This window comes from Eubalaena glacialis, chromosome 7 (genome assembly GCF_028564815.1).
Source record: "Eubalaena glacialis isolate mEubGla1 chromosome 7, mEubGla1.1.hap2.+ XY, whole genome shotgun sequence".
Classification (NCBI taxonomy): Eukaryota; Metazoa; Chordata; class Mammalia; order Artiodactyla; family Balaenidae; genus Eubalaena; species Eubalaena glacialis.
Genome location: NC_083722.1, coordinates 2,046,848 through 2,070,824, shown reverse-complemented (window position 1 = coordinate 2,070,824; position 23,977 = coordinate 2,046,848). Strand labels below are relative to the sequence as shown.

Below are 23,977 nucleotides of genomic sequence, written 5' to 3'. Positions count from 1 at the left end.
TCCTGTTGGCTTCCATTCTAACACGTGCTACAACCCAAACTTTTAGATTTCTGCTAGTCTGCCGGGTGTAAAATGGCTCATCACTGCACACTCCATGCGCATTTCTCCTGAAAAACTGACATCTTCCCTATGTGCGTCAGCCAGGTGTGCACCCTCTTCCGTGGAATGCCTTGCATTTGAGCACACGTGTGCGTGTGCAGGTGTGTCCTTTCTCTACCTCTTATGGTCCACATTAAGCTTATTTGAATAAGTTTTTTATTCCATCTTTATTCTTTGCTAATGAGCATTCAGCAATATAGATACCCATCAAATATTACTTGCGCTGCAACCCACAAATCTGATAATATAGTATTTTAATTACTATTCAGTTCTAAATACTTAAAAAATTCTCCATTATAATTTTGAGTTATGGAAAAGAGGGTTGTCAAATTTCAAGTGATGTGTTTCTTAGTTATCTTTATGATTTGATTTAGTTACATTTTGGTCAGAGATGGTCTTCTGAATTTACATATTCTTTGGAATTTGCTGAGATCAGAATTTTTTTGATATTTCCATGAATGTTTCAGAAAAATATGGATTTTCTTACTGCTGGGTGCAGTGATTTTTACGCAAGTATTGTCACTTTTGTTCAAATCTTTATTCTTTTGCGTGTTTGACCTTTCACTTACAAGGAGATGTGTGCTGAAATCTCCCACTCTGATAGTAGATTTGTCGGTCTCTTTTTATAACTCAGTTTGTTTTATATATGGTTTAAAACTGCTTATTAAATGGATACAAGTTTGGAATTGGTATAACTTCATATTGAATTGGAACTCTTACCATTACACAGAAACCTCCTTTACCCCTAATCATCTGTTTGATATTAATATAGCTGTTCTGCCTTCTTGGGCTTAGGATCTGCATGGTACATCTTATAACTTTTTTTTTTTTTTTTTGGTTTTGTTTTAGATATATCTCTTGTACACAGCAGATAGCTAAACTTAATTTTTTATCCAGTTTGACTCTGCCTTTTACATTTTTTGTGATTATATACATATTAGGATTTTTTCACCATAATTTTCTGCCTTTGTCTTTTTTTTTTTTTTTTTTTTTCCTGCCGTGCCGCTTGGCATGCGAGATCTTAGCTCCCTGACCAGGGATCAATCCCGTGCCCCCTGCAGTGGAAGTGCAGAGTCTTAACCACTGGACCGCCAAAGAATTCCCCACTGTCTGCTTTTACTGTTTTTTTCTTCCAGTCTTATTTTATTTTGGATGATGGCATTGTCTCACTCCATTCTACTAATTTGATCCTCAATTTCCATTATTTTAATGCTTACCCTAGAAACTTGAATACATATAATTCACTTAAGAAGCTAAAGTTAATTATTAACTATCCTTCTCCTTGAAAAGAACAATTGGCTGTTTTAATTTAGATTATACTATTTTATGTGTTATTTTCATCCAGCATTTTAGTTCTGGTTTTTAACCCTATGAGTCAGACTTCATTGTTAGTGTTTTACACGGTCAATGTTTGTCTAGATTCTCCCATGTTTACCCTGTTCCTTGCTCCCCATGCCCTGTTGCATTTCAGACCTTCCTTCCTTCCTTCCGGAATCACTGCCCTTCTAAAAGAAATACAACTTTTAGAAATTCCTTTAGTAATGTCTGTCCATAGCAAACTGTATTTTTTGATTTTATGAAATGCCTTTGTTTTACTCTAATAATTGAAAGAGAGGTCTAAATTTATAGTCATCCTTTTTTGCAACATGTCGATGGTGGTATTCTACTGTTTTCTGTTGTTGCTGTTGAGAAATCAGCTGCCAGTTAAACTGTTGTCCCTTTACAGGTGATCTATCCCTTCCACTTTTCTTTCATGTCAAGCAGTTTCACTATGCTATGTCTGGGTATAGGTTTTCTTTTACTTATCCTGCCTGAGACATGTGGTACTTACTAAATCTGACATTCTTCACAAATTCTGGGAAACTCCCAGCTATGGTACTTTTTGAAATATGGCACACCCCCATCTTCTCATTCCAGAAATCCAATTAAAAATGTAATAGGGATGCAAGAGGGAAGAGATATGCGAACATATGTATATGTATAACTGATTCACTTTGTTATAAAGCAGAAACTAACACACCATTGTAAAGCAATTATACTTCAATAAAGATGTTTAAAAAAAATGTAATAGGCCTTTCACTCTATTTTCTCTCTTAATCTACCCTTCATCCTTTCCACTTCATTCCTTATTTGTTTAGGTCTGTCAGTTCACCAGTTCTCTCTTCATCTGTGTGTAACCTAGTGTTTATCCTGTTCACTGAGCTGTTTTTCAAATCTGTATGGTCACTTTTGAATGTCTCTTGTCTGTTGCTCAGTGTTTGATTCCATTTTTATTTCCTTAAACATCATTATTTTGTGTTATGTATCTCACAGTGGCAATATTAGAAGCTCAAGGGGGGTAAAATCTACTGCATGGTGTTTCTTACTCTCAGTCACGATATTTGGTTTCCTCATGTATTTGGCAATTTGGGAGTTTATACTAGGCTGACTTAATCAGGGAGCATCCTGACAGGCACGAGACAGGCACGAGACAATGTTTTTCTCTAGAGCAAATTTACTTCTTCCTGTACTGAGGACTGTCATCATTTGGGGCCACTTAATTTCTTTAGATTTCCCCTTACTCTGTATGTGGGTAGAATAAGTCCCATTCCAGGATCCTATGATACTGGAGAGATTTTTTTTCTCCCCAGAGCTGAGATGGATGTAGGTTAGCTTCCTGTCTCCCCATAAGGGCAGGTGTAATTTTCTACCCACCTTCTGACAGAGGTGGCCCCCTCTATGCAAGGTCTCAACTGAGCTGCCCACATTGCACAGACGCAAGGTCTGGTCTCTCGCTTCTCTTTTTGTTGGAATATTAACATCACAGAGTATTGATAACATAGAGCATTGATATCAGCATGTGACCCCGAGGCAGCCTAAAGTTCCATGTTTCCATCCATTCTGCCATCAGTAACTCGTTAGGCTTTTGCTGTTAAGGGGCAAGGCTGGTGGGTAGGGGGTGGGGACAGAGTTGTGGATATGCTCAGACGTTTCCCTCAATTTCTTACGACCTCAGCAATGCATTTAAAGGTCTGGCCTCCGGAAGTGTTGCTGCAGGACGCCTTTTGAGAAATCTCATCTGCTCATCTGTCACCAGCAGGAAATCAAAGTCTCAGAAGGGTTTTCAACCTCAACCAGAAACTCTGCAAAAGTTGACCCACAAAACCTTAGGCCCTTGCTCAGCAGGAGACTCAGCTCAGATTTCCTCTCTTCCCATGATGAACTCCCCGTGGGGTCTTTGCGGGTTATTTCTCAAAAAGGGCCTCTGTTCAGTGCTGCCTCAACCCCCTGACGGTTCCGGAACCTGAGAGGTTCTGAGCACAAACTCTGGAACAGGTGCTTTGGTGTGAGCCTCAGCTCTGCCACGTGTGGTGGTGGGACCCTGGCCAAGGCACTTCAACTCTGTCTCAGTTTACCCATCGGTAAAATGGGGCTAATAATAAGATCTTACAGCCTACCAGCTCGTGCCGGGAGAAACTGCACAAAATACCGTCCTTCATCAGGGATTCGGGAGTTCAAGTGACACATGATCTGATTCCTGATAACCTCTGTCCTCAATACATCTTCATAAAACCAATGACTGAATGTATTTACATTTCAACACATCCATCCCGCTTGACAGAAAGAGAGGCAAACAGAAATCAGACATACCAGGGAATTCCCTGGCGGTCTGGTGGTTAGGACTCCGCGCTTTCACTGCTGGGGACCCGGCTTCAATCCCTAGTCAGGGAACTAGGATCCTGCAAGCCCCGAGGTGTGGCCAAAAAAAAAATAATGAAAGAAATTGGCCCCAGGACTTGGGGACCCCAGACAGCTCTTCCTGGGCCCTCAAGGAAAGGATTACAATGTGCAGGGCTAGGGGCTCCTGGAATCTTACACAACCAGTGGGGAAACTAAGAGAGGCCAGACTCCCTGATTTCACAGATGGGGAAACTGAGGCCCAAGAAGGCTGATCAGCTTGTTCAAGGCCACTCACTCAGTGCAGAGGTGGGACTGGGCGGGGGGCCCTGAGCCGCCCTCAGGCCTCCGCATGGCAGGGTCTCACCCTGTCCTCCTCCTTTGTTCACTAGACATACTTAACCCATTTGGTGAGAAAAATAACTTGATATATTACTATACAATTTGTTCCAACTTTATACACCTCTGTGTGTTTTTATATTATAACCGTATTCCAAAATTAATCTGTTTTCACTGGAGTATTTCTTATTTCCATGTAGACACTAACTACGCTTGTTGAATTTAGGATTTCTCTAGTTTGCAATTTCTATAAAGCCACTTGAGCAAAAAAGGCAAAGTACTGCCTCCCATGACTGGAGAACTGAAGACGGACATGCCAGCTTCAGGCAGGGATGGATCCAGGTGTCAAAGGATGTCCTTAGGAAGTTGTCTCTTTCTGTGGCTTGGATGACCTGTCCTCAGTGTGGCTTCACCTGCAGGATGGCGCTCTCTCCTCATAGCCCCGACCAACCTACAAGGTCACAGCTCCAAGTCCAGAAGCCAGAAAAGTCTCCTCCTTCCCAAGTTTAACCTCATTTTCTGGGGCAGGGACGCTGCTTGGTGAGGGGTGTCAAGTGCCACTCCTGGGTACTGAGGGGCCGTCCCCCTATGATACGACACGGCTGGCTGACAGGGCATGTTTCCCGAAGGAAAACCCAGTGTGGCCATGAAAAGAAACATGAGCAGACGTGGGTCAGGCGAACACAGCCGTTCAGGACACCTGCCGCCTCAGCCCAGGGGGCGGCCACGCGCTCTGTCGCCACCCGATCCCAGGCTCGCCGGTTGCTTCCAGGGAGGAACCAGATGCGCTGGGCTCAAATCCCGTACCTGCCCCACTCTAGCCGTGACCTCGGGCAAGTGTCTTAGCCTAACTTTGCCCCAGTTTCCGCATGTGTAACATGGGGGCACCACAGTGCTTGCTCAGGGGGGCACGGTGAGGGTCAGACGAGCTGATAACACACGCACGGATTCAGCACCCAGTATGTGTCGGCTGGTATTACTCATGATTAGAACCAGCATTGCTAAGGAAATAAAACTTAGTTCAGAAAACTACCTTCACCTTGTATGTAGCATTTCCTTAGCACACATTTTGTACGTGGAATTGCCGAGGCAAAGGCCGCCTGCGTTTACAGCCCTTGTTACTTGTTGCCAGGCTGCTCTCAACAGCTCTGAGCTGCTTAACAGTGTCGCAGGCGGGCGGCCCTGTGCTCGGGGACCCACGTGATCTCCAGCCTCTGGCCTTGCCTAGGATGACCTTCCTTTAAGAGCAAAACAAAACAGCCCGAGCACACACCCGGCAGAGGGAGGGCCGCCTGGGGTGCGGGCTGTCCCCCCCTTCCTTCGTCACCCCCCGTCCCCAAGCTGCTGCTGTGCCCTCTCTTTCCTACACCCCCTTCCCGCTGCCGTTCCCTGGGCTGTGCCCCCCGGAGACCCGTGCCCATTCCCTCTCCCAAACTTTCAGGCTTCCAGGAACTGCTCCCAAACTCCTGCCGCCTTCCTTACACTGAACAACATAAGTCTCTTCCCTCTTTTTTTTTTTTTTTTTAAAACCAACCTCCATCCAAACTAGGCTCTGGAGCCTACATCCACATCACCAAAGAGAACTTCTGGATGTAAAAAGGCCCCGTGCTCCTAAGAAAAACGGTGCCAGGGCTTTAGGACGTTTAGGGAGCACCTCGTGGACGGGCACTGCTCGGACCCGACTTCCCTGGAGCGAACAGCCTGGGGAGGGAGACAGACGGGACAGCGAGAAGGCCCTCGTGTGTTTCCCGTAGAAACAGAATGCCACAGAGATGTTTTTAAAGCCGTGAGGAAGGCAGGCACAGGACAGGGCGTCCGACTCCATCCAAGGGGTGGTGGAGGGCCCCTTAACCAGGTGACGTGGAAGGTGGGTGCAGAGGGTGACGACGGCTGGGGCACACCTGAGAGGGAGCGGCCTGCACGGAGGCCCTGCAGCAGGAGGGGCGCGGGTCCCCGGCCGGCTGCGGAAACACGGGGGCAGCGCCATGGACCAGCCAAGGATGCTGGCCGTTCCCAAGAGCACGAGAGACCCGGGCAGAACCAGTAAGCCTGGAGTGGTGAGGGTGCCCACGCACACATGGTTAAAGGTTACTCTAAGCGCTCTGTAGAAAATGGTTTGTAATGGGCAGAAGTGCAGGAGGGCAAGTTACTTGGGAGGTTGCTGCAATAATCCAGACAAGAAAAGGCGGCACCTTGGACCAGCATGGTGGAAGTGGGGATGCAAAGAGTGCGCAAGTGGGGCGTATGTGACGCGTACGCAGTTCAGCAAGGCGTGAAGCTTGGCTGGATGCGAGTCAAGGTGAGGCCCAGGTTCGGGCCCGAGCATCCGATGACCGTTGCTGCCACTCACTGAGATGAGACAGTGACGGAGGCTGGGAAGCGGAAGGAGCCCCGCGGATGACAGGCTGGGCAAAGAGACGACATGACACAGACGGCAGACCTTGGACCCCGGCGGTGACCTCCTTGCTTGCCCGGACCCTGCTCCCGGGCCAGGGAGGAAACAAGGGCAGCGAGGACCTGGGCAAACGGGGGGCGCGATGAGCAGCTGTGAACAGAGGAACCGTGTGGAGACACTGAGGGTGACGGTGACACCCAGGGTGACAACGCCCGGGAGAAGCCCAGCCGAGAAACTACTCTTCTGGGCAGCAGTCGGCTGACACCCCTGGAAAGAAGGCTGGCTCCCCAGCATCACTGAAGAGCTCACCTCCACACGTCAGGCTAACTGGCTTCTCAATGATGGCATGTCCGGCTGCCTCTGCAAACATACACAGTGGTGCTAGCAACGCTGAGAAGCCTCTGCAGAGAAAAGCCCCAAACCCACTGACCTCAAAAGGAGGGGCGAAAAAGAGAAAGGCTTCTGGGTGAAGAGAGAAATACAAAGGCACGAGTGACTGGTTTCCCTCCAGACGCGACCGTGGGGGCATCCACGCACTCTCTATCTCATCTGGCACGACTGCCGCGAGATCTTAACAGAGGTGGCTCTGCAGTTATGTGAAGAGGGAATCTGTGGATCCTGCATGAATACTTTCCGATGAAGATGAAATTAGAAGCTAGAACTTCGATACTTAAGGGGAGGATGAGGCTCAGGAGAGGCGCAAGCTCCCCAGGAAGTGGTCTCTCAAGAAAAGCAGCTGGACCGTCCTGAGCAAGCCACGAGCGAACAGTCGCCATCAAAGACGTTTCATTGTGTGTATTCTGAGGATGGTCCACTGGTGCTGAACGGGGAAGAGAAAACCTCTGAGGAACGTGTTCAAGTGTGGGCCAACTGGGAAGCTCCTTTCCTTGGACAGACACCAGATGGGACCTGCGTCCCAAGGAGCACAGAGGAAGCTGACGGTTAGATTCAAACCCTCGATGAGAAGGAGGTTTGGTGGCTGTCATCTACCTGTCCCAGCAGGGATGGGACAACAGATGACCAGGCTGAGGACACCGCAAGAGAACGGAAGGCTTTCTCCAGTGTCCTGAGGCATTCAGTGTTCAAATCCCATCTTTGCTTCAAAGCGCAGGGTCCAGTATGTAAGGGCTTTCCTGAGCATCCCAGCACATATGGGATGAAGAAGGCTCAAGGGGCTGCAACAAACATGGCATTTAAAGGACCTATACATCAAACACATGTGAAAGAACAGAGGACGGGAGAGATTTTGAAGAAGATGCTTCTGAAAAAGAACAGGGCCCAAGAGAGTCTGAAGAAGGCAGTTCCAAAAGTCTGAAGAGAATGGTCTCGAGGGAACCTAAAAAGAAGAGTCTCAGAAAAGATTATGAAAGAAGTCTGGAGGTGACCCTGAGAAGGAATCTGAGGAGGACGGCCTCAAAAAGGGTCTGAGGAAGATGGAAGAAAGAGAATCTGAGGACTGTTCTGAAAAAGTTTGAAGAAAATGGCGTCAAAAAAGAGTCAGAAAGAAATGACCTTGAAAGATCAGATGCTGATTTGAGGATAACAGCTCTGAGTGAGGGAAGGTTCAGATGAAAAGGAAGAAGACGCACATGAAATACTATCTGGTGGTGACTTCCCTGGTGGCACAGTGGACACGACTCCATGCTCCCAAAGCAGGGAGCCCAGGTTCGATCCCTGGTCAGGGAACTAGATCCCACACACCGCAACTAAGAGTTCGCAGGTCACAACTAAGGAGCCTGCAAGCTGCAACTAAGACCCGGTGCAACCAAAAGTAAATAATATTAAAAACAAAACAAAAAGAAATACTATCTGGTGATGCATCAGGTGAAAAAGAGGAGAATGAAAATGAGGACAGAAAAGGGTCTGACGATGCTGGGGGGTGGAGGGGCAGGGGAGGGGGAGAGGAAGGTGAAAGGTGTGTGACGAGGGGGATCCAGCGGGAAGCTGGGACAGTCTGATGGGAGCGGGGCTGGGATACTGAGCAGAAGGGCCCTGACCCCAGGCAGCTGCTCTGTCCTGGGCAGTGACGATGACCGTGACGATGGGGGGAGGGGGTGGGGGGAAGGGATCTAATTCCTCAAACCCGCTTTGGGGGAGACACTCCACCTACACGTGCCCACACCTTGAGGTTACCGTCAGTCATGTTCCCCGAGCTCGCACAAACTGACAGGATGCCTTCTCACTACTGCTTGGAAACCTCGTTGTAACGGGCACGCAGGGATTGTAAAAATACGTTAAGTGGCTGCTCAATTAAAACTTCACAGTCATGATGCAAGTAAAAAAAAAAAAAAAAAAAAAAAAAGATGGAAGAAGTTAAGTCCAAACAGAGCACTCAAACACGAGCTGTGAACAGACTTCACTTTTCTATGAAAACAGAAATTCAAGTTGAGTTATGGAATAAAACAAAACCAAACCTAACAAATCCAGTTCCAAGCCAGGAGAACTACAGAAAAACACCACTACCTGCGAAGGCTGAAGACAGGGAGATGGAAAAATATTACAAATGAAAAGAAAGCCTGGGAGAACACGGACATCTGTCAGGAGAGAATCCGGGACAAGCAGCAGGTGACGGGAGCCGCGAGTCGGCCTACAGGACCCTGGAGACACAGTCACATCACCCCACACATCTGCTGCTCTGTCGTGCCGTTGTTTATTACACACACCAGCACCTCCCAGCGCGGCCCCGAGGTCACTGCCCGAAGTACCAGGGGGGCGAGCAGGGGATAGGCTCCTCCTTCCAGATGGTCTTCAGCCTCTGCGCCCAGGAGGCCACCATCCCCCTTCTTTCTTCTTCTGATGCAAATTCAGGAGCAAAACTGATATGAGGGGCAAGGACTTTAAATCCACAGAAGTGCAGCGTGCCGTGCTACAGCCGCAAAGAAAGGAGAGCGATGAGAAGCCGCCCTGCACACGCCATCCGTTCAGTCACCCAAGGGGACAGAACACCTTTCATGCTACCAGTTAACCGAAAACAACGAAAATGCCCCAGAACCTCAGGACACGGCCGCTACCAGGGAGGCGAAGAGTGCTGGGCAGCGGCAAGTTCCAAATTCTACTCTGATAACCGACATTAATCTTTAATCTCTGCTGTTGAGTCAGACACTAAAGTTTACGGTTTTGACTGGTTAGGCAAATTATGGCAAGTCATGCGATGGAATATTCTAGACTGAGGTTATTTTAGCTACAATGTGCCACCATGGAAGGCTGTTCAAGATATGCATTAAATGTAAACAGCAAGAAGAAACGTGAAGCAGTATTTGTGGCACACTGTTTATGTAAAAAGATAAACACGATAAGCCTAATCATTAAAAGTATATATTTAAAAATATATATGGGCTGTAAAGAAATACATCAAATCATTGAAAGTGATTACTTTTAAGGGAGGAATTAAGGGGACTATTTTTATATTTTATAATCTCATTTTTTTCTATGATATGTACTTCTGCAAACTGAAAAAAAGGTGAAGATTTTTTAAAAGCAGGAATTTAAGGCTGGCTCACGGCACCTAAGCGGCCCGTCGGCCTCTGCAGAGGGAGTTGGGGCTCCCGCAGCTGAGCAGCTCCGCACGGGATGGCTACCCCGTCTCCTCTCAGAGATCGTTTTTCTAGAAATATCACGGTCCTCCGCCTGCACTCCTCCCCTAAGCCCACACCCTGTCCAGGCCTGCCCCATCAGGTGGTGGGAGGCCGGGCCCCACACCACCGCCTGCGTTTTTAAAGCTCACAAACCCTTAACTACGTGATCTCTTCCGAGCTCCACACACATCCCTTACAGCCTAGATGGGCAGCTTCCATGCAGGTCGCTGGGTCTCCCAGGAGTTCCCTACGGGACACGGGGGCTGACCCAGGGCCCCCAGTTCCCTTCCTCGGCTCTGCCCCTCACCAGGGCGCTTCCGCTGACCGCCGTCCTCGCCGACCCCGGGCCCAGGGAGCAGAGGCAGCCCGGCGTCCACCTGGGAGCGCGGCCCGGAGCCGAGTCCTGGGCTCCTGGAGTGGGGGTGGGCTCCGGGGAGGCGCCCAGCCCCTGGCTCCATGGAGACGTGCCCACTCACGAGGCTGTCGGATGCGGGCCGGGGAGCCTCTTGCCAGGGTTCCAGGCGATCCTGCTTCAGGAAGCAGAGCCAGAGTGTGGATGGCTCTACCCTCCCGAGTCGTGACACACACGGGCCACCGTGGGGCTCCTGTGTACCCCAGAGCACACCAGCCAACTCGGTTTGGCCTGGCCTCTGCCCAAACGATGGCAGAAGCTGTCCTGATAACACGTGTTTTCCTCATTGGCCAGCCTTTCCAGTGCTGCCAAGTAAATCATTAAAGAGGGCAGAGGCTGCCACTTCCTGTACCCAGGGAAGTCACAACGGTCTGGCCTTCAGGCCTATGTCACACCTCATTTGTACCAGGGGAGCTGCGGGGCAGGGAGGGGTGTGGCGTACCTGGAGGGGCCACAGGAAGTATCGGAAGTCTCCGCTGGCTCCAGTTTTCCCGTACATGTCGGCCGTGCCGCCCGTGGTTAAGGACAGGATGGCCAGTTTACCCTGCAGAGGACACAGCACACGCCCTGGTGGGACCCCAGAGGACAGGGCAGTAAAGCCCACTGTGACTCCAGCCCAGAGGTTTATAATGACCGGGAGGCAAAACCCGAGGCCAGCTCCCTTGCACCCTTCCCTGATGGAAAGACACACATTCCCATCTCCGTCCAGCCCAGCTGCAGGTGACAGCTACATCGAATGCAGAGAGCAGGGGACAACCAGAGGAACGGACGGGGCGCACACAGAGCTGACAGGCCCCAGCGCTGCTGGAGAGCAGGCTTCAGGGATGCAGGGGAGGAGTGGATGAGGCCGAGGCCAGACCTCGGAGCGGCTGGGAGGGCAAATGGTACCGCCCGCGGTGCCCGGCTCCTGGGGCCACACAGCAAAGGGTGGCATCTTTTCACGGTCCAAGACGGATCTCATGACTCAGTGTTTTCTTTATATGCACTTATTTTCTGAGGATCTCAGAATTTAAAATGTCATTTGTTTTAGTAGGAAATCCATGGCTACCACGTCCCATGCATCTGCCAGGTTCCCCGCAACCTCTTCCCTGGGGGCGAGACGTTATCCTGTTTTCAAGGTGGTTACGTGACGCTCAGAGGTGACCTGGTGCATGGCCAGCTATGAGCCCGCATCGTGGAGCAGGTGCCCCCCCGCAGCCGCCCCCAGGCCAGCCCAGGCCTCCCTGGCTGAGCACGCAGACAGACGTGGACGCTCTGTATCCCTTGCTGGAAGAAAAGCCCACGACCTCAGGAACGATGCTTTCTCGCCCATGTAAACACACGGGGCCTTACGCACAGTTGGCGCTCAGTGTTTGGTTAAAAAATGCAAACTGGGAGTGACTTGCTGAGACGCCCCCTCCAGCCCCGATGGACGCCGCCCCTCATCGGGCCGTACCTTGAGGAGGCCGTCGTCGTAGAAGCCCGGGAGGTCGAAGGCGAAGCCCTGGCACAACACCCTGTCCATCCAGCCCTTCAGGACGGCCGGCACGCTGAACCAGTACAGCGGGAACTGCGGGAGGGGCAGGCAGGGAGCGCTGGGGTCGCTTCCGCGCTCCTCTGCCTGGCGTTCGGGGGAGCCTCCTCCCCGGGCCCGGGCAGGCAGGTGTCCGCAACACGACGGGGAGGCTTCTCCCCCTTCTCTGAGGCGCGCGGTGTGGCGGTGATGGCCGGCGGGGCGGGCAGAGCCGACAGCGTGCTGGTCGCTGTCACAGGTGGCGCTGCGTCCCCCGTGACGGTCCCCGACTGCTTGCCCCTGACTGAGCTGGCCGGGAGGTGCTGAACCCCAGCCACGGGGCCAGAGGGAGGATGTGGGAAAGAGTCTGCCCATTTCCCCGCCCGGGGGTGAGACACGGCATCTGGGAGTCAGGCTGGGGTAGGTTCTGAGAAGTCTGCTCCTCAGATTCCACACACCAGCAGCACGGTCTCCCTGGAGTCCACTCTGGTCCCCACAGAAGCCCTAACACCATATCCAACAATATCGTCAATGAAAAGAGATGAATAACCTGTTACCAAAGCTAGAAGGAAGCCCGTGTTTCACGTGCTTTCACTATAAATCTAACTCAGGACTTGGCACTGAAATCCCAGCTCCACAACCTACTGCTGTGTGACGTTGGCAAGTTACTTAACCTCTCTGGGCCTCCTTAGCCTGATTTGCAAATCACTCACAGCACTGTGGTGAGTGTCAATGACACATCACAGTGCCCAGAACAGGGTAAATGCTCAGTGAGTGGTGAGCTATGGTCATAGTAGCAATGGTCGTGGTAAATGACATTTTTATTAGTGTTGAGCAAAAAAAAACAAACATACATGCAAAGACTCTGGGCAGAGTACGGGGGAAAGGGGTGGGGGTGGGGAGAAGACAGGTGAAAGGGGGCAGGAATAAAGAAAGACTCCCACAGAAAGAACAGGCCTTCACTGGTGTTCACCTTCCAGTTACAGGGGAGGAGGAGGAGGGGGAGGAGGGGGAGGAGGGGGCCTCGGGCTCCGAGGAGGAGGGGGAGGAGGGGGGAGGGGGAGGAGGGGGAGGAGGGGGAGGAGGGGGAGGAGGGGGAGGAGGGGGAGGAGGGGGAGGAGGGGGAGGAGGGGGAGGGGGGAGCCTCGGGCTCCGAGGAGGAGGGGGAGGAGGGGGAGGAGGGGGAGGGGGGCCTCGGGCCCCGTGTGCTCAGCCGGCAGCCCGCAGCCGAGGGGAGACAGAGCTGCGTGGGGTTCTGCTCGGACCAGGGGCCGGACTACTGGGCCATCATCACACGGCCGCACGGCCCTGCGTGACTACCAACGTGCTGGTGGTAAACCGCGGGCACTCAGGTGTAAGGAGGATGGAAGAAGGTCCGCACTTGGACCACACCCGGAGTCAAGGTCGCGGGGAAGCGGGGCGGGCAGACGCGGGGCTGCCGCTTCCGCGTGCACAGGTGTAGTCTATGGGGCGCTTCTGCGCTGTGTCTGGAAAGCGGCTCTGCGCCCACCGCAAGGGTGGTCCTGTTCTCCCGCCCCCGCCCCGCCCCTCAGCAGGTTGGAAAACAGAGACGATGTGGACCCAGGAGATCCCTTCCTGGGAGGCTGGATCTAGTGACGTGGGGCAGAGGCAGAGCAGCCAGATCGGAGAGGAGCAGCTGCCACGGGGAAGGGAGCAGACACCCCACACCCCGTGCCACTGCCCTGAAGCCCGCCATGGCCTGTCCTCGGGTTCCGGGAACCCAAGCGATCAGGGCCCTTACGATAAATCCCCTTCTCTCCTGGCCTGACTTGGATTTCTATCCACCCAACGACTCCCCAAAAGCACATTTACTCTGCCGCCATGACGCCCGCCTGGCTGGCCGTGGACGTGGCATCCTGGGCAGCTCTCGTGCAGTGAAGCCTGCCTGGGACAAAGGTGAGTGAGCCCCAGGAGAGGGTAGGGGGGTGAGGCCACCCACGGGGCTTGGGGGAGATGATTCTCCTCTTGACGACCAGGATACTTAAGGCAGCAGCTGCATGTGGCCCAAAGCACTCTGACAAACACCCACGCAGACACATCTGGTTTCCATGCAGCCCCGCACCTCCCGGGCTGGGGACCAGAGAACGAAGGCAGCACCTTCTGCAGGGTCAGACGTTTCGGGACCACAGGCTAAAGAGAAATCCCTGCTGTTTACTTGGGGGTCAGGATCTGAACGGGAGGTATGGGCTCCCTGGGTCTCCGGACCCAACGAGACAGAAGTAAGGACGCAGATTGTAGCACCACCGCCAGGAGCGTGAACTCAGTATCGGGAAAGACTCTCCACACAGGACAAACCAAATTCGTTACCATAATCCGAGGGGAAACAAACCTGAAACATCACTAGGTCGGCCTCCTGAACCTTTTTCTGCTCCGCGATTATGTCGCTGGTCAGAGACCTCGTCTTGCAGGCCTCGTACGCTTCCACACCGTAGCTGAAGAACTCGGGGCTGGAGAGGGCGCCTGGAAGAACAGGACAGGGGTTCTCGCCCAGGGGGCAGCCGCGGCCCATCCCGCCAATCCCACCAGCACCACTGTTGTCTGGATGTCACTCCCCACCCCCAGCAGGCCACCGGGCAGTCACGGAGACCTGACCATGTGCCAGGCCCTGGGCTCAGACTGTGGACGCAAAGAGAGGAAGCTACGTCCTTACCTTCCCCTAAGGGACTCAAAGTCCAGTAGGAGACGTGGATGAGTAACCACACGATAACACACAGAACACGACCACCCAGCCAGCTCGCCGTAACGTTACGGCAGACGGGCCTCACGCCCCACAGCCTAGAAGCAGGGGGTCTCACTCTGCGTGTGCAACTAGCGCTGCAGCCAGCTCTGCGGGGGCGGGTTAGGCGCGCACCCTGGGGATGAGTCGGTGAACGGGGTTCTGACGACGGAGTAGGAGTTTCAGGGCAGCCTGGAGAAGCAGGGGACCTTCTGGGCAGAAGACGCAGACGGGGAAACTTGGCCAGCCCAGGAGTGGGCCACTGGGGGCACAGCCGAGAACCTGCGGTGAGAGGCCGGGAGGCCCGCAGGTGATGTGACTGCAGGAACGGACCAGGGCTTGTGAGCCCGGCCGAGGGGCTTAAGCTTCTCCTGCACACAGGGGGCTGCTCCCCATGTATATAGTGAACGCTCCAATTCAGCTCTGGAAAAACTCACTGTGGCCTCAGCGATTCAGGAGAAGGCCTGGTAGGGGAGGGGCTCAGGCAGCAGCAGCGGGGGGAGGGGTCGGGCTGGAACCTGCAGCACCTGACCCTGACCCTGACCCTAACCCTCTAACCCTAACCCTAACCCTCGACAACTAGGCTGAAAGCCAAGTTAACACTTTGACCTAGGCCTTCAGTGGGTTCTCCTCAAGCAGCATGATTCACCCAGCCGCACTGATCAGTGTTAACAACAGTCACCCATGGCTGAGGATCCCCACGTACCACGCTAGGCTCTGCAGCATCACCTTTCTATGTTCGTAACAACCCGACAGGCTGGGTAATTCCCGACGGACCAGAGAGGAGATGGAGGCTGAGGGCCGAGCTCAAGGCCACGGGTCCCACATGGCAGCAAAGGGGACGACGGGAGGCCCAGGTGCGCCCCCTGCAGCACGCGGCCTGCAGAGGAGCCCAAGGAGAGGCCAGCCCTTCAGCAGCCACAGCTGAGAACGTGCCAGGGCTCTGCTTCCTCCCTCAGCCTCCCCAGGGTTCATTTTCATTCAAAGCACCTGTTTGGACCCTTCTGTGCATGAGGTTCTGTACCGACCAGAGACCCTGAGCAGGAGAGCCTGTGTCTCAGGCAGGCTGCCGCCCACCGGGTGTGGAGCCCACAGAGGACACTGGGTGCTTCTGATAATGGTACACGGACAATAAAATGTGCATGGGCCACGTATATTCTAGATAAAATTAAAAAGTAAATATCAAAGCAAAGGTATCCAAATGTCATGGGAAAATGGGAATATTTTTATAAGTGAGGGTATGGAGAGGACTTTCTTAGTAAGACGGGGAATCCAGAGCCATGGAAACATACTGACTCATAGCTTGAAACGAAAGCTGGAGACAAAGTAAGCCTAAGTCAACAGGAGAACTGGTAAGTTATAGCAGGTACCATGAAGTGCCACGCAGTCATTAAAGAGACACCCAGAAGCTCTAGTGAATAAAGCAAATCCCCACTTACATCTGTATCTATAGAGTTTCTAAGCTCTACACAGATATGCATTTTGCTGATATTTGGAGTAAGATCTACAATGATCCACACCACAAAGTTTGGCCTGCTTGTCCCTGGGGGCCATGCAGGACCAGGAGGGCATGTGAAGGGGCTTGCTGTTTTCACCCTCTGCCCACCTGTTCACCACATTTAAGGTACTTTATACAAAGAGCTTGTGTCACTTGATTCACTGAAAACCAGGGGCTCCTCCACATAATACTCTCTATCTCCCCAGTCCCTGCTTTGCTGTTCGCTCAGTGAAAAGAACTGTTTGGTTTATTAAAAGGGAATAGACAGGGACCTCCCCGGTGGTCCAGTGGGTAAGACTCCATGCTCCCAATGCAGGGGGCCTGGGTTCGATCCCTGGTCGGGGAATTAGATCCCACATGCCGCAACTAAGACCCCACGCAGCCAAAATAAATAAATAAATAAATTTTTTTTTTTAAAAAAAGGGAAGGGCTCCCCTGGTGGCACAGTGGTTGAGAATCCGCCTGCCAATGCAGGGGACACAGGTTCGAGCCCTGGTCCGGGAAGATCCCACATGCCGCGGAGCAACTAAGCCCGTGCGCCACAACTACTGATCCTGTGCTCTAGAGCCCGCGAGCCACAACTACTGAGCCTGCGCACTGCAATTACAGAAGCCTGCATGCCTAGAGCCCGTACTCTGCAACAAGAGAAGCCACCGCAATGAGAAGCCTGCGCACCACAACCAAGAGTAGCCCCCGCTCGCCGCAACTAGAGAAAGCCCGCGCGCAGCAACGAAGACCCAACGCAGCCAAAAAAATAAATCAATAAAATAAATAAATTTTTTAAAAAAGAAGGGAAAACAAGAAGAGACAAGGATGTCAGGTATTACCATCAGCACTGAATACTAAATCTGGGGATCTTGCTAACCCAATTGCAAACAGAAGGAAATTAAAGGTAATTAATTTAAAATTAAAATTCCTGGAAAACCACAGGTGAAATTATCATTATTTGCAGATGATCTGACTGTATATCAGGAAAGCCCCAGAGAATCAGCTGAAAACTACAAACAGTAGGAAAATTAGTAGCAGCCACATACACGCACACACAGATTAGTCCTCTTCATATAGAGCAGGGGACCCCAACCCCCTGGCCGCAGACTGGTACCGGTCCTCGGCCTGTTAGTAACTGGGCTGCACAGCAGGAGGTGAGCGGCGGGCAAGCGAGAGAAGCTTCATCTGCATTTACAGCCGCTCCCCATCGCTCGCATTACCGCCTGAACCATCCCTCGCCCCAGTCCATGGAGAAACTGTCTTCCACGAAACCCATCCCTGGTGCCATAAAGGCTGGGGACTGCTGACATAGAGGAACAAAACCCAGTTAGTAAGAATTATGTGAGAGCTGCATGAAGAAAACTCGTAAACAGACCTGGAAGGTTGTAAGAGCACATGAGCAAATGAGGAGCCACGCCTGTCACTGGGACAGAAAGAACTTTACGAGGCTGAGTCATCTGTAAACTTAATGGGACCTCAATAAAAAGATCATCTGTTACCTTTTGAATCTTGCCACCCAAAGGCTGGCACTTGCCATCTGCCTCTACAAGGATTAAGTCACAAACTGCTGTGACCACTGACCTTCAACACGCCCTGAAAGGGTGGAGATCAGGAATGAGGCGCCCTGTGCTCCCGGAAAAACTGGCAGAACAGGCCTTCAGAGAGTTAGATCTTTCCAGGAGAAGACTTTATGAGCCCAGTTCTCGCACCTCTTCGTATCTAGAAAAGCACTATCATCACTAACGGAGACATGTGCTCCTCGTGACCAGCAGCAGCCTTCTGCCAAACTGTGTTCAACTGCACGTACCCGCTTCACCAAAATCACACGTATCCTGACTTCCCCCCTCACCTCTTCGGAGCAGTTCCTCAGAGCTCTCTGAGAGGCTGTCTCCTGGGCTAGAGTCCTCACTTTGCCCCAAAGGAAACTTAACTCACAGCTCTCACGTTGTGTATTTTTTTTTCAGTCGACAATCTGGAAAGCTAATCCAAAAGATTTTATGGAAAAGTAAAACTAGTCAGAAAAAAATAGAAAATAAGACAAATGAGGGTGACCTAACTCTATCAGATATTAAATAAGTTATTTGCCAAAATAATTAAAGCCATGTGGTACTGAGTCATGGATAGGAAAACAAAACCAGAATACAAAGTTTAGAAGAGAATAAAACATATGCGGGAATTCAGATCACAATGAAGGTGGCATTTTAAATTGGGGCAAACAGCTGGATCATGTAATAAATGGTGATGAGAGAGCTGGGTAAGTACTTGGGAAAAACGACCCACATCTCACATCATACACCAAAGTAAATTCTGAATAGAGAACGTACTTAAATTTAAAAAGTGGAGCCTGTCAAATACCAGAAGAAACTATAACACCTTTAAAAAATAAGCTTAGAGTTTACATGACACAAAATACACAGGTCAAAAGCCAACTAAGCAAAAGTAAATGAAATTCTGCATGAAAAAAGCCACCACAGTAAAGTCACAACTAAAAAAAAAAATAGGTAAAAATATACTTACAATTCATATACAAAACTGTGTACTCAGGGACCATTTTCCCACCTGTCAGATTGGCAATCATCAAAAAATTGGTAAAATGAGGAAACGGGCACTTGCAAACACTGCTGGGGGTAAACTGGTACAGCACCTACAGAAAGCAATTTGATATTATCTACGAAAATTCAAAACGCACATTCCCTCTGATCAGCAACTCCATTCTAGACATACCTGCACAGACAGGTAAACACATATGGCCACGACTGCGCACTGCAGCTCTGTTATAATAGCAAAAGTGAGAAACAACCAAAAATGCCCATTAGTGGCAGCTACTTAAACCATGGCTCCTCCATACAATGGGGGACTTCGCAGCAGAAAAAAAGCAACATGCAAAACATATGTAATATGTTCCCATTTTTTAAAAAGCGGAGGGAAAATGGAGGCTATGCCCTTAATTGCTTTAGGTGCATCAAGAGACAGCGCAGACTCACTCCAGAAAGATGCACAGGTAACAGGTGACACTGGTTTCCTTGGGGGCGGAGAAACCGGGTGGCTGGGGACGGGGGAAAGAACTTGCACTGAGACCTTTTTGACTTGAGAACTCTCCATCATGTGCAATGATAAGCTTTGTTTTCAAACTTTTTTTTAATTAAAAAAATTACAAAGAAGGCAAAATCCCCCAAACGATCTGATTTAAAAATGGGCAGAGGATCTGAACAGACATCTTTCCGAAGAAAACACACAGATGGCCAACAGGCATGTGAAAAGATGCTCAACATCACTAATCATCAGGGATGCAAATCAAAACCATAGTGAGATATCACTTCACACCGGTCAGAATGGCCATCATCAAAAAGACAAGAGACAACAAGTGCGGGTGACGACGTGGAGAAGAGGGGACCCTCATGCACTGCTGGTGGGAATGTAAAGTGCAGCCACTATCGAGAACAGTGTGGAGGTTTCCTCCCCAAAATTAAAAATAGAGCTACTACCCAGCAATCCCACTTCTGGGTGTTTACCCAAAGAAAAGGAACATAGTAACTCAAAAAGATATCTGCACCCCTATGTTCACTGAAGCATTATTCACAACAGCCAAGATACGAAAACAACCGAAATGCCCATCAATGGATGATGAAAAGGTGATATATAAACACAATGGAATATCATTCAGCCACAAAGAAAGAAACCTTGCCATTTGCAGCAACATGGATGGACTTGGAGGGTATCATGCTAAGTGAAATAAATCAGGAAGAAAAAGACAAATACTGTATGATCTCACTTATATGCGGAATCTTAAAAAACAAAACAAAAAAATAACTGAGCTCATGAATACAGAAAACAGATTGGTGGCTGCCTGGGGCAGGGGCTGGAGGGGGTGGGTAATACAGGTAAAGAGGGCCGGAAAAACAAACTTTCAGTTATAAATGACTAAGTCACGGGGATGTCACGCACAGCATGGTGACTACAGTTAAGACTGCTGCATATTTGAAAGAGTGGATCTTGAAAGTTCTCATCAAGAGGGGAAAAAAGTGAAACTATGTGTGGAGACGAATGTTAACTGGACTTATCATCATTTTGCAATGTATACCAACATCGCATCCTTATGTTATACACCTAAAACGAATACAACGTTATGTCAATTATACCTCAGTAAAAAGACACACACAAAGAAGAAAGTTTAAAAAACCAGAGCATTTATTCCATGACTCACCGGTGATATCTTTCCTTGTGGCCCTCGGCTCAAAGTCCATGGCATAGAGATCAGAAACGGTGACGGTGCAGCCCTGCCGGCTCAGTTCAGCCACCGCCACGTCCTTCAAGGACCCGTTGAAAGACCTGGGCTCTTGGTGCGCGTAGACGATGAGCACTTTCTTACCTAAATCCGGACAAGAAACCATTTCTCTTGAAGAATAATTCCTCTTTGTCAAAATTCAACAAGGACTAAGATGACAATAAAACACGTAGGTGCATCACCGTGGTTGAAGCTAAGTAAGAAAGACCAACCCTTTTTATGGGTGACAGTTTTAAAACAATGAGCATTTTTAAAAATTCTAATTATATCATAGTTCATCATTACTTGAGTTTACTAACACACAAATATATAACGAGTCAAGTTACAATTCCTCAAGAGTAACACGACTGAGTTCTTTAAAAGCCCAATCTGTTTTATCCTCCATAAGTTTTAGCTGTGTTGCCTAATATCATAATAAGAAACTACCGTGACTAATCTTTTGTGCTAACCCTTTGTCGGAAGGCATCAGCCACTGACACACAGCTCTGCTTCCCTCCCCTCCATCAAAAATTGACACTTAAGACATCAAAAATCAGATCCCTAGTCCCACGGGAGAGGCAGGGCCTGCATCAAGTCCCGCTTTTGGGGGCGAGGCTGAGGGCAAGAGGCTCTAAGAAGACCAGCGTTACAGGGCCTGGCTGTGTCATTAATACCAACAGCCTCTGAAGCAGTACTTTCCTAGTTCAGAAGATTCTGTGAGGTTAGGTACCGATTTCTTCCAGAAGACAGCTGTGGGGATTTGTTTAAATCTTCCCTGGGAACACCTGAGACCAAAATGTTTAAACTCTTGATTTATATTATTCTGTTTAGGCCCTTAAGGAGAAAATATAAACGTCAGTTGGAAGCAAACAGCTTTGGGGCATTCAGCTGAGTGTAAAGGTTGAACCCCACAAGTGAAATTAATGATTAACAGTTTTATTTTAATCCCTCAGACTCATTTGTTATAAAGGAACTCTACTTGGAGGCTTAATAGGAAAAAGGATACACATGAACTGGGGAGAGTGCTGCCTCCCAGGGGATATTTCACGAGGTCTGGAGACGTTTCTGGCTGTCACTTCCAGAGGGAGGGACGGCTGGCATACAGGAGACAGAGCCCAAGGCTGCTGCTAAACATCCTACAAGTACGGACAGGTCCCACAACACAGGGCTATCTAGCCCCAAAGGTCAGCAGTGCCGAGGCTGAGAAACCCTAACGGATGACGCAATGTGTAAAATAACGTGAACGTTTATGTTCTGAAATGAAAGGATTTTCATCTTTTGTTGAAAAAAAAAGATGTCACAGAATGGGATGTGTGTGAGTCGTGCTGAATCTTTAACCATCGTAACTCTTGGGGCTCATTCACTCAATATCTATTTATTGAGCACCTACTATGTCCAGGTGGTCATCCCAGAGGCTGGAGGCAAAGCAAAGACAGCATAAGCATTAGATTTTGATGGGGCTGAAATGGACAATACGACCAGTAAGAAAACACAAAACGAGAGAATTCCAGACAGCAGTGCACATTATAAACAAGTTTTATATGCTTCAGTGCTGTCTGGAGTTTTTATAACAAGGTATTCAATTTCTAACTAAAATTTTAATTTAAAAAAGCTTAACTCCCCCATGGCTAATAGTCACCTGCCATATTCTAGGAAGACGGGTATTTTTCTCTCTGGATGCTGCCAAGAGGAGGGTCTGCGGTTAACTCTGGGCACGGAAGGACTGGGTGTGGTGGGCCCTGGGCTCTCAGGCGCAATCACTCCCCTCGGTGACCCCAACAATCTAGAAGAGAAAACAAACACTGAGGGACAGGGGAAAAGTGGTGGGGAGGTCGAGGTACAGCCACAGACAGGTTCAGGCAGAGGGAAGAGCGAGGGTAAGGCAGGCGGTGGGAGCGGCCCGGTGTTGAAGGAAGCCTGCGTGATGCACCTGGGGTTAAAACAGAGCGCTGGATGGTGGGAGATTCGGTCCAAGAGATGTGTGGGTCTGCAGGACAGGGGCAAAGACTTTATCCTGAGCCTAACAGAAAGCTGTTGGAGCACGTTATGCAGGAGAGTGATGGGACCTGATCACCTCGGACAGGTCATCAGTGTCACTCCAGACTCAGGGACACCTCGTCCTGAGATCCCTAGGGTCAGGGCCCAAAGACATTTTGGTTTGGTTAAAAACCATTTAATTTTAATGCCTACAGTAGGGCATGCATTCCCCTCTTGCTTTGCTGGGCCCAGTTTACCTATTTACATCACCCGCCGGGCCACTGGAGGCCACTGAGTTTCTGACTCCCGCTGTGGTCAATTCTCCTAGTTGTACAGAATAAGAAACTGAGGCCCAAGAAGTCGGCTACTTGCCCAACACTTCCCCCACTGACCTTCCCTACCTACTGCCCCTGCACAGCAGGGGTACCTACCCCTCCCTCGGAAATTATACACTTACCAGGTCAACAGGAAAAAAGAGCCATGTCGTTGTTAAACTCTATATATCACATCAAATGGGCTGATAGTTTGATGTACATTACTTCGCCCTAATCTCCGCGACCGTTTCTCTCTTCCTACACTTGGGTTCTTTCCATCCCCCCTACAACTATACATAGCCGTGCAGGAAGCATACACCGAGTACACGTTTCTCTTTTCGAATTTCTCTGGCTGAGAATCTCAGGGACTAAAGTTAAAGAAGCTGAGTTCCAGGGCCTGGTACAGACTGGACGGTGCGCGGGGCAAAGGCCGAGCCGGAACTCGGCGGTCCGCGGGCCTAGGCCGGGTCACCGCGACGCCCACTCGCTGACCCCGGGCTGCCCGCTTCCCGTCTGCAGCTGGGGTCAGCGAAGGCCGAGTCCAGGGCTGAGGGCAGCGAAGGGCCTGCTCACCCTGTGCCCCAGCCTCGTACTTGCAGAAGAGGAGCCTCGGGCACGCGGGAAGTGGGAACCCGCGGAGACCCTCGCCCTGGGAAAGGTTCCCAAGCCCGCCCCCCGGCGTGCGCGGACACTCACCGCAGCCAGCGCGCGCCCAGAACTAGGGCAAGACGCGGACTCCCTCCGCAAGAACGTCCGACGCCCACGCCACGTTCTGGCCGCGCGGGCCACGCACTCGCAGACGTCGGCGCGCAGACGCGCTTTGCGGGGCGGACGCGGGGAGTCAGCCAGCGGGGCCCCCCGCCCCGAGCGCAGTCCTGGCCACGCCCACTCTCCCGCCCACGAACACCGCCCCGCCTCGCCCTAGACCCGGCCCCGCCCCCGTTCCGCCCCAGAACGCAGCCTGGCCCCGCCCCGCCCCGCCCCCGAGCCCGACCAGTCTCGACCTCTCCCCGCACTCGGCGCCCCGCCCCGCCCTAAGCCCCGCCCCTCGCGCTCTTTGCTCCGCGCCAGCCCGGGCCCTCGTGTCCGAGCGGGACCCGGTGGCTCCGCGCTGTGGCGGCTGGAGGGATTGTAGTGCTGGGAAGATGGGGGCGCCCCTGCCCGCGCCTCACGTCTCCTCCACCCCGAGGCGTGTGTCCAGGGTAACGATTGAAGGTCGCGGCATAACAC

At 50.9% G+C, this 23,977-nt stretch overlaps 1 protein-coding gene across 2 annotated transcripts; it reads right to left on the bottom strand.

The window, feature by feature from the left end:
• Window positions 1–9,123: 9,123 nt before the first annotated feature.
• Window positions 9,124–23,619, bottom strand: NQO2 (N-ribosyldihydronicotinamide:quinone dehydrogenase 2). Of its 2 annotated transcripts, XM_061194777.1 has the most exons (8): window positions 23,444–23,619; window positions 22,096–22,239; window positions 20,397–20,561; window positions 14,320–14,450; window positions 11,913–12,026; window positions 10,920–11,021; window positions 10,373–10,592; window positions 9,242–9,356 (listed from the first exon to the last, which is right to left on the bottom strand). In XM_061194777.1, the coding sequence occupies exons 2-8, from the start codon at window positions 22,100–22,102 to the stop codon at window positions 9,328–9,330; spliced, it is 768 nt and encodes a 255-aa protein (XP_061050760.1). In that variant the 5' UTR covers window positions 22,103–22,239; window positions 23,444–23,619; the 3' UTR covers window positions 9,242–9,327. The 2 variants fall into 2 exon arrangements, with proteins under 2 accessions (XP_061050762.1, XP_061050760.1); XM_061194779.1 differs by lacking the exon at window positions 10,373–10,592 and having other exon boundaries at window positions 9,124–9,356.
• Between the last annotated feature and the right edge of the window lie 358 nt (window positions 23,620–23,977).

Bases quoted from the DNA above. Each gene is read 5' to 3' on its own strand.
- NQO2 (XM_061194777.1), bottom strand. The intron at 10,593-10,919 runs GTACGCCACACC...TTCCTGAAGCAG, and splicing joins ACTTCCTGTGGCCCCTCCAG to GATCGCCTGGAACCCTGGCA. The intron at 9,357-10,372 runs GTGAGGGGCAGA...TTGCGGCTGTAG, and splicing joins CGGTCAGCGGAAGCGCCCTG to CACGGCACGCTGCACTTCTG.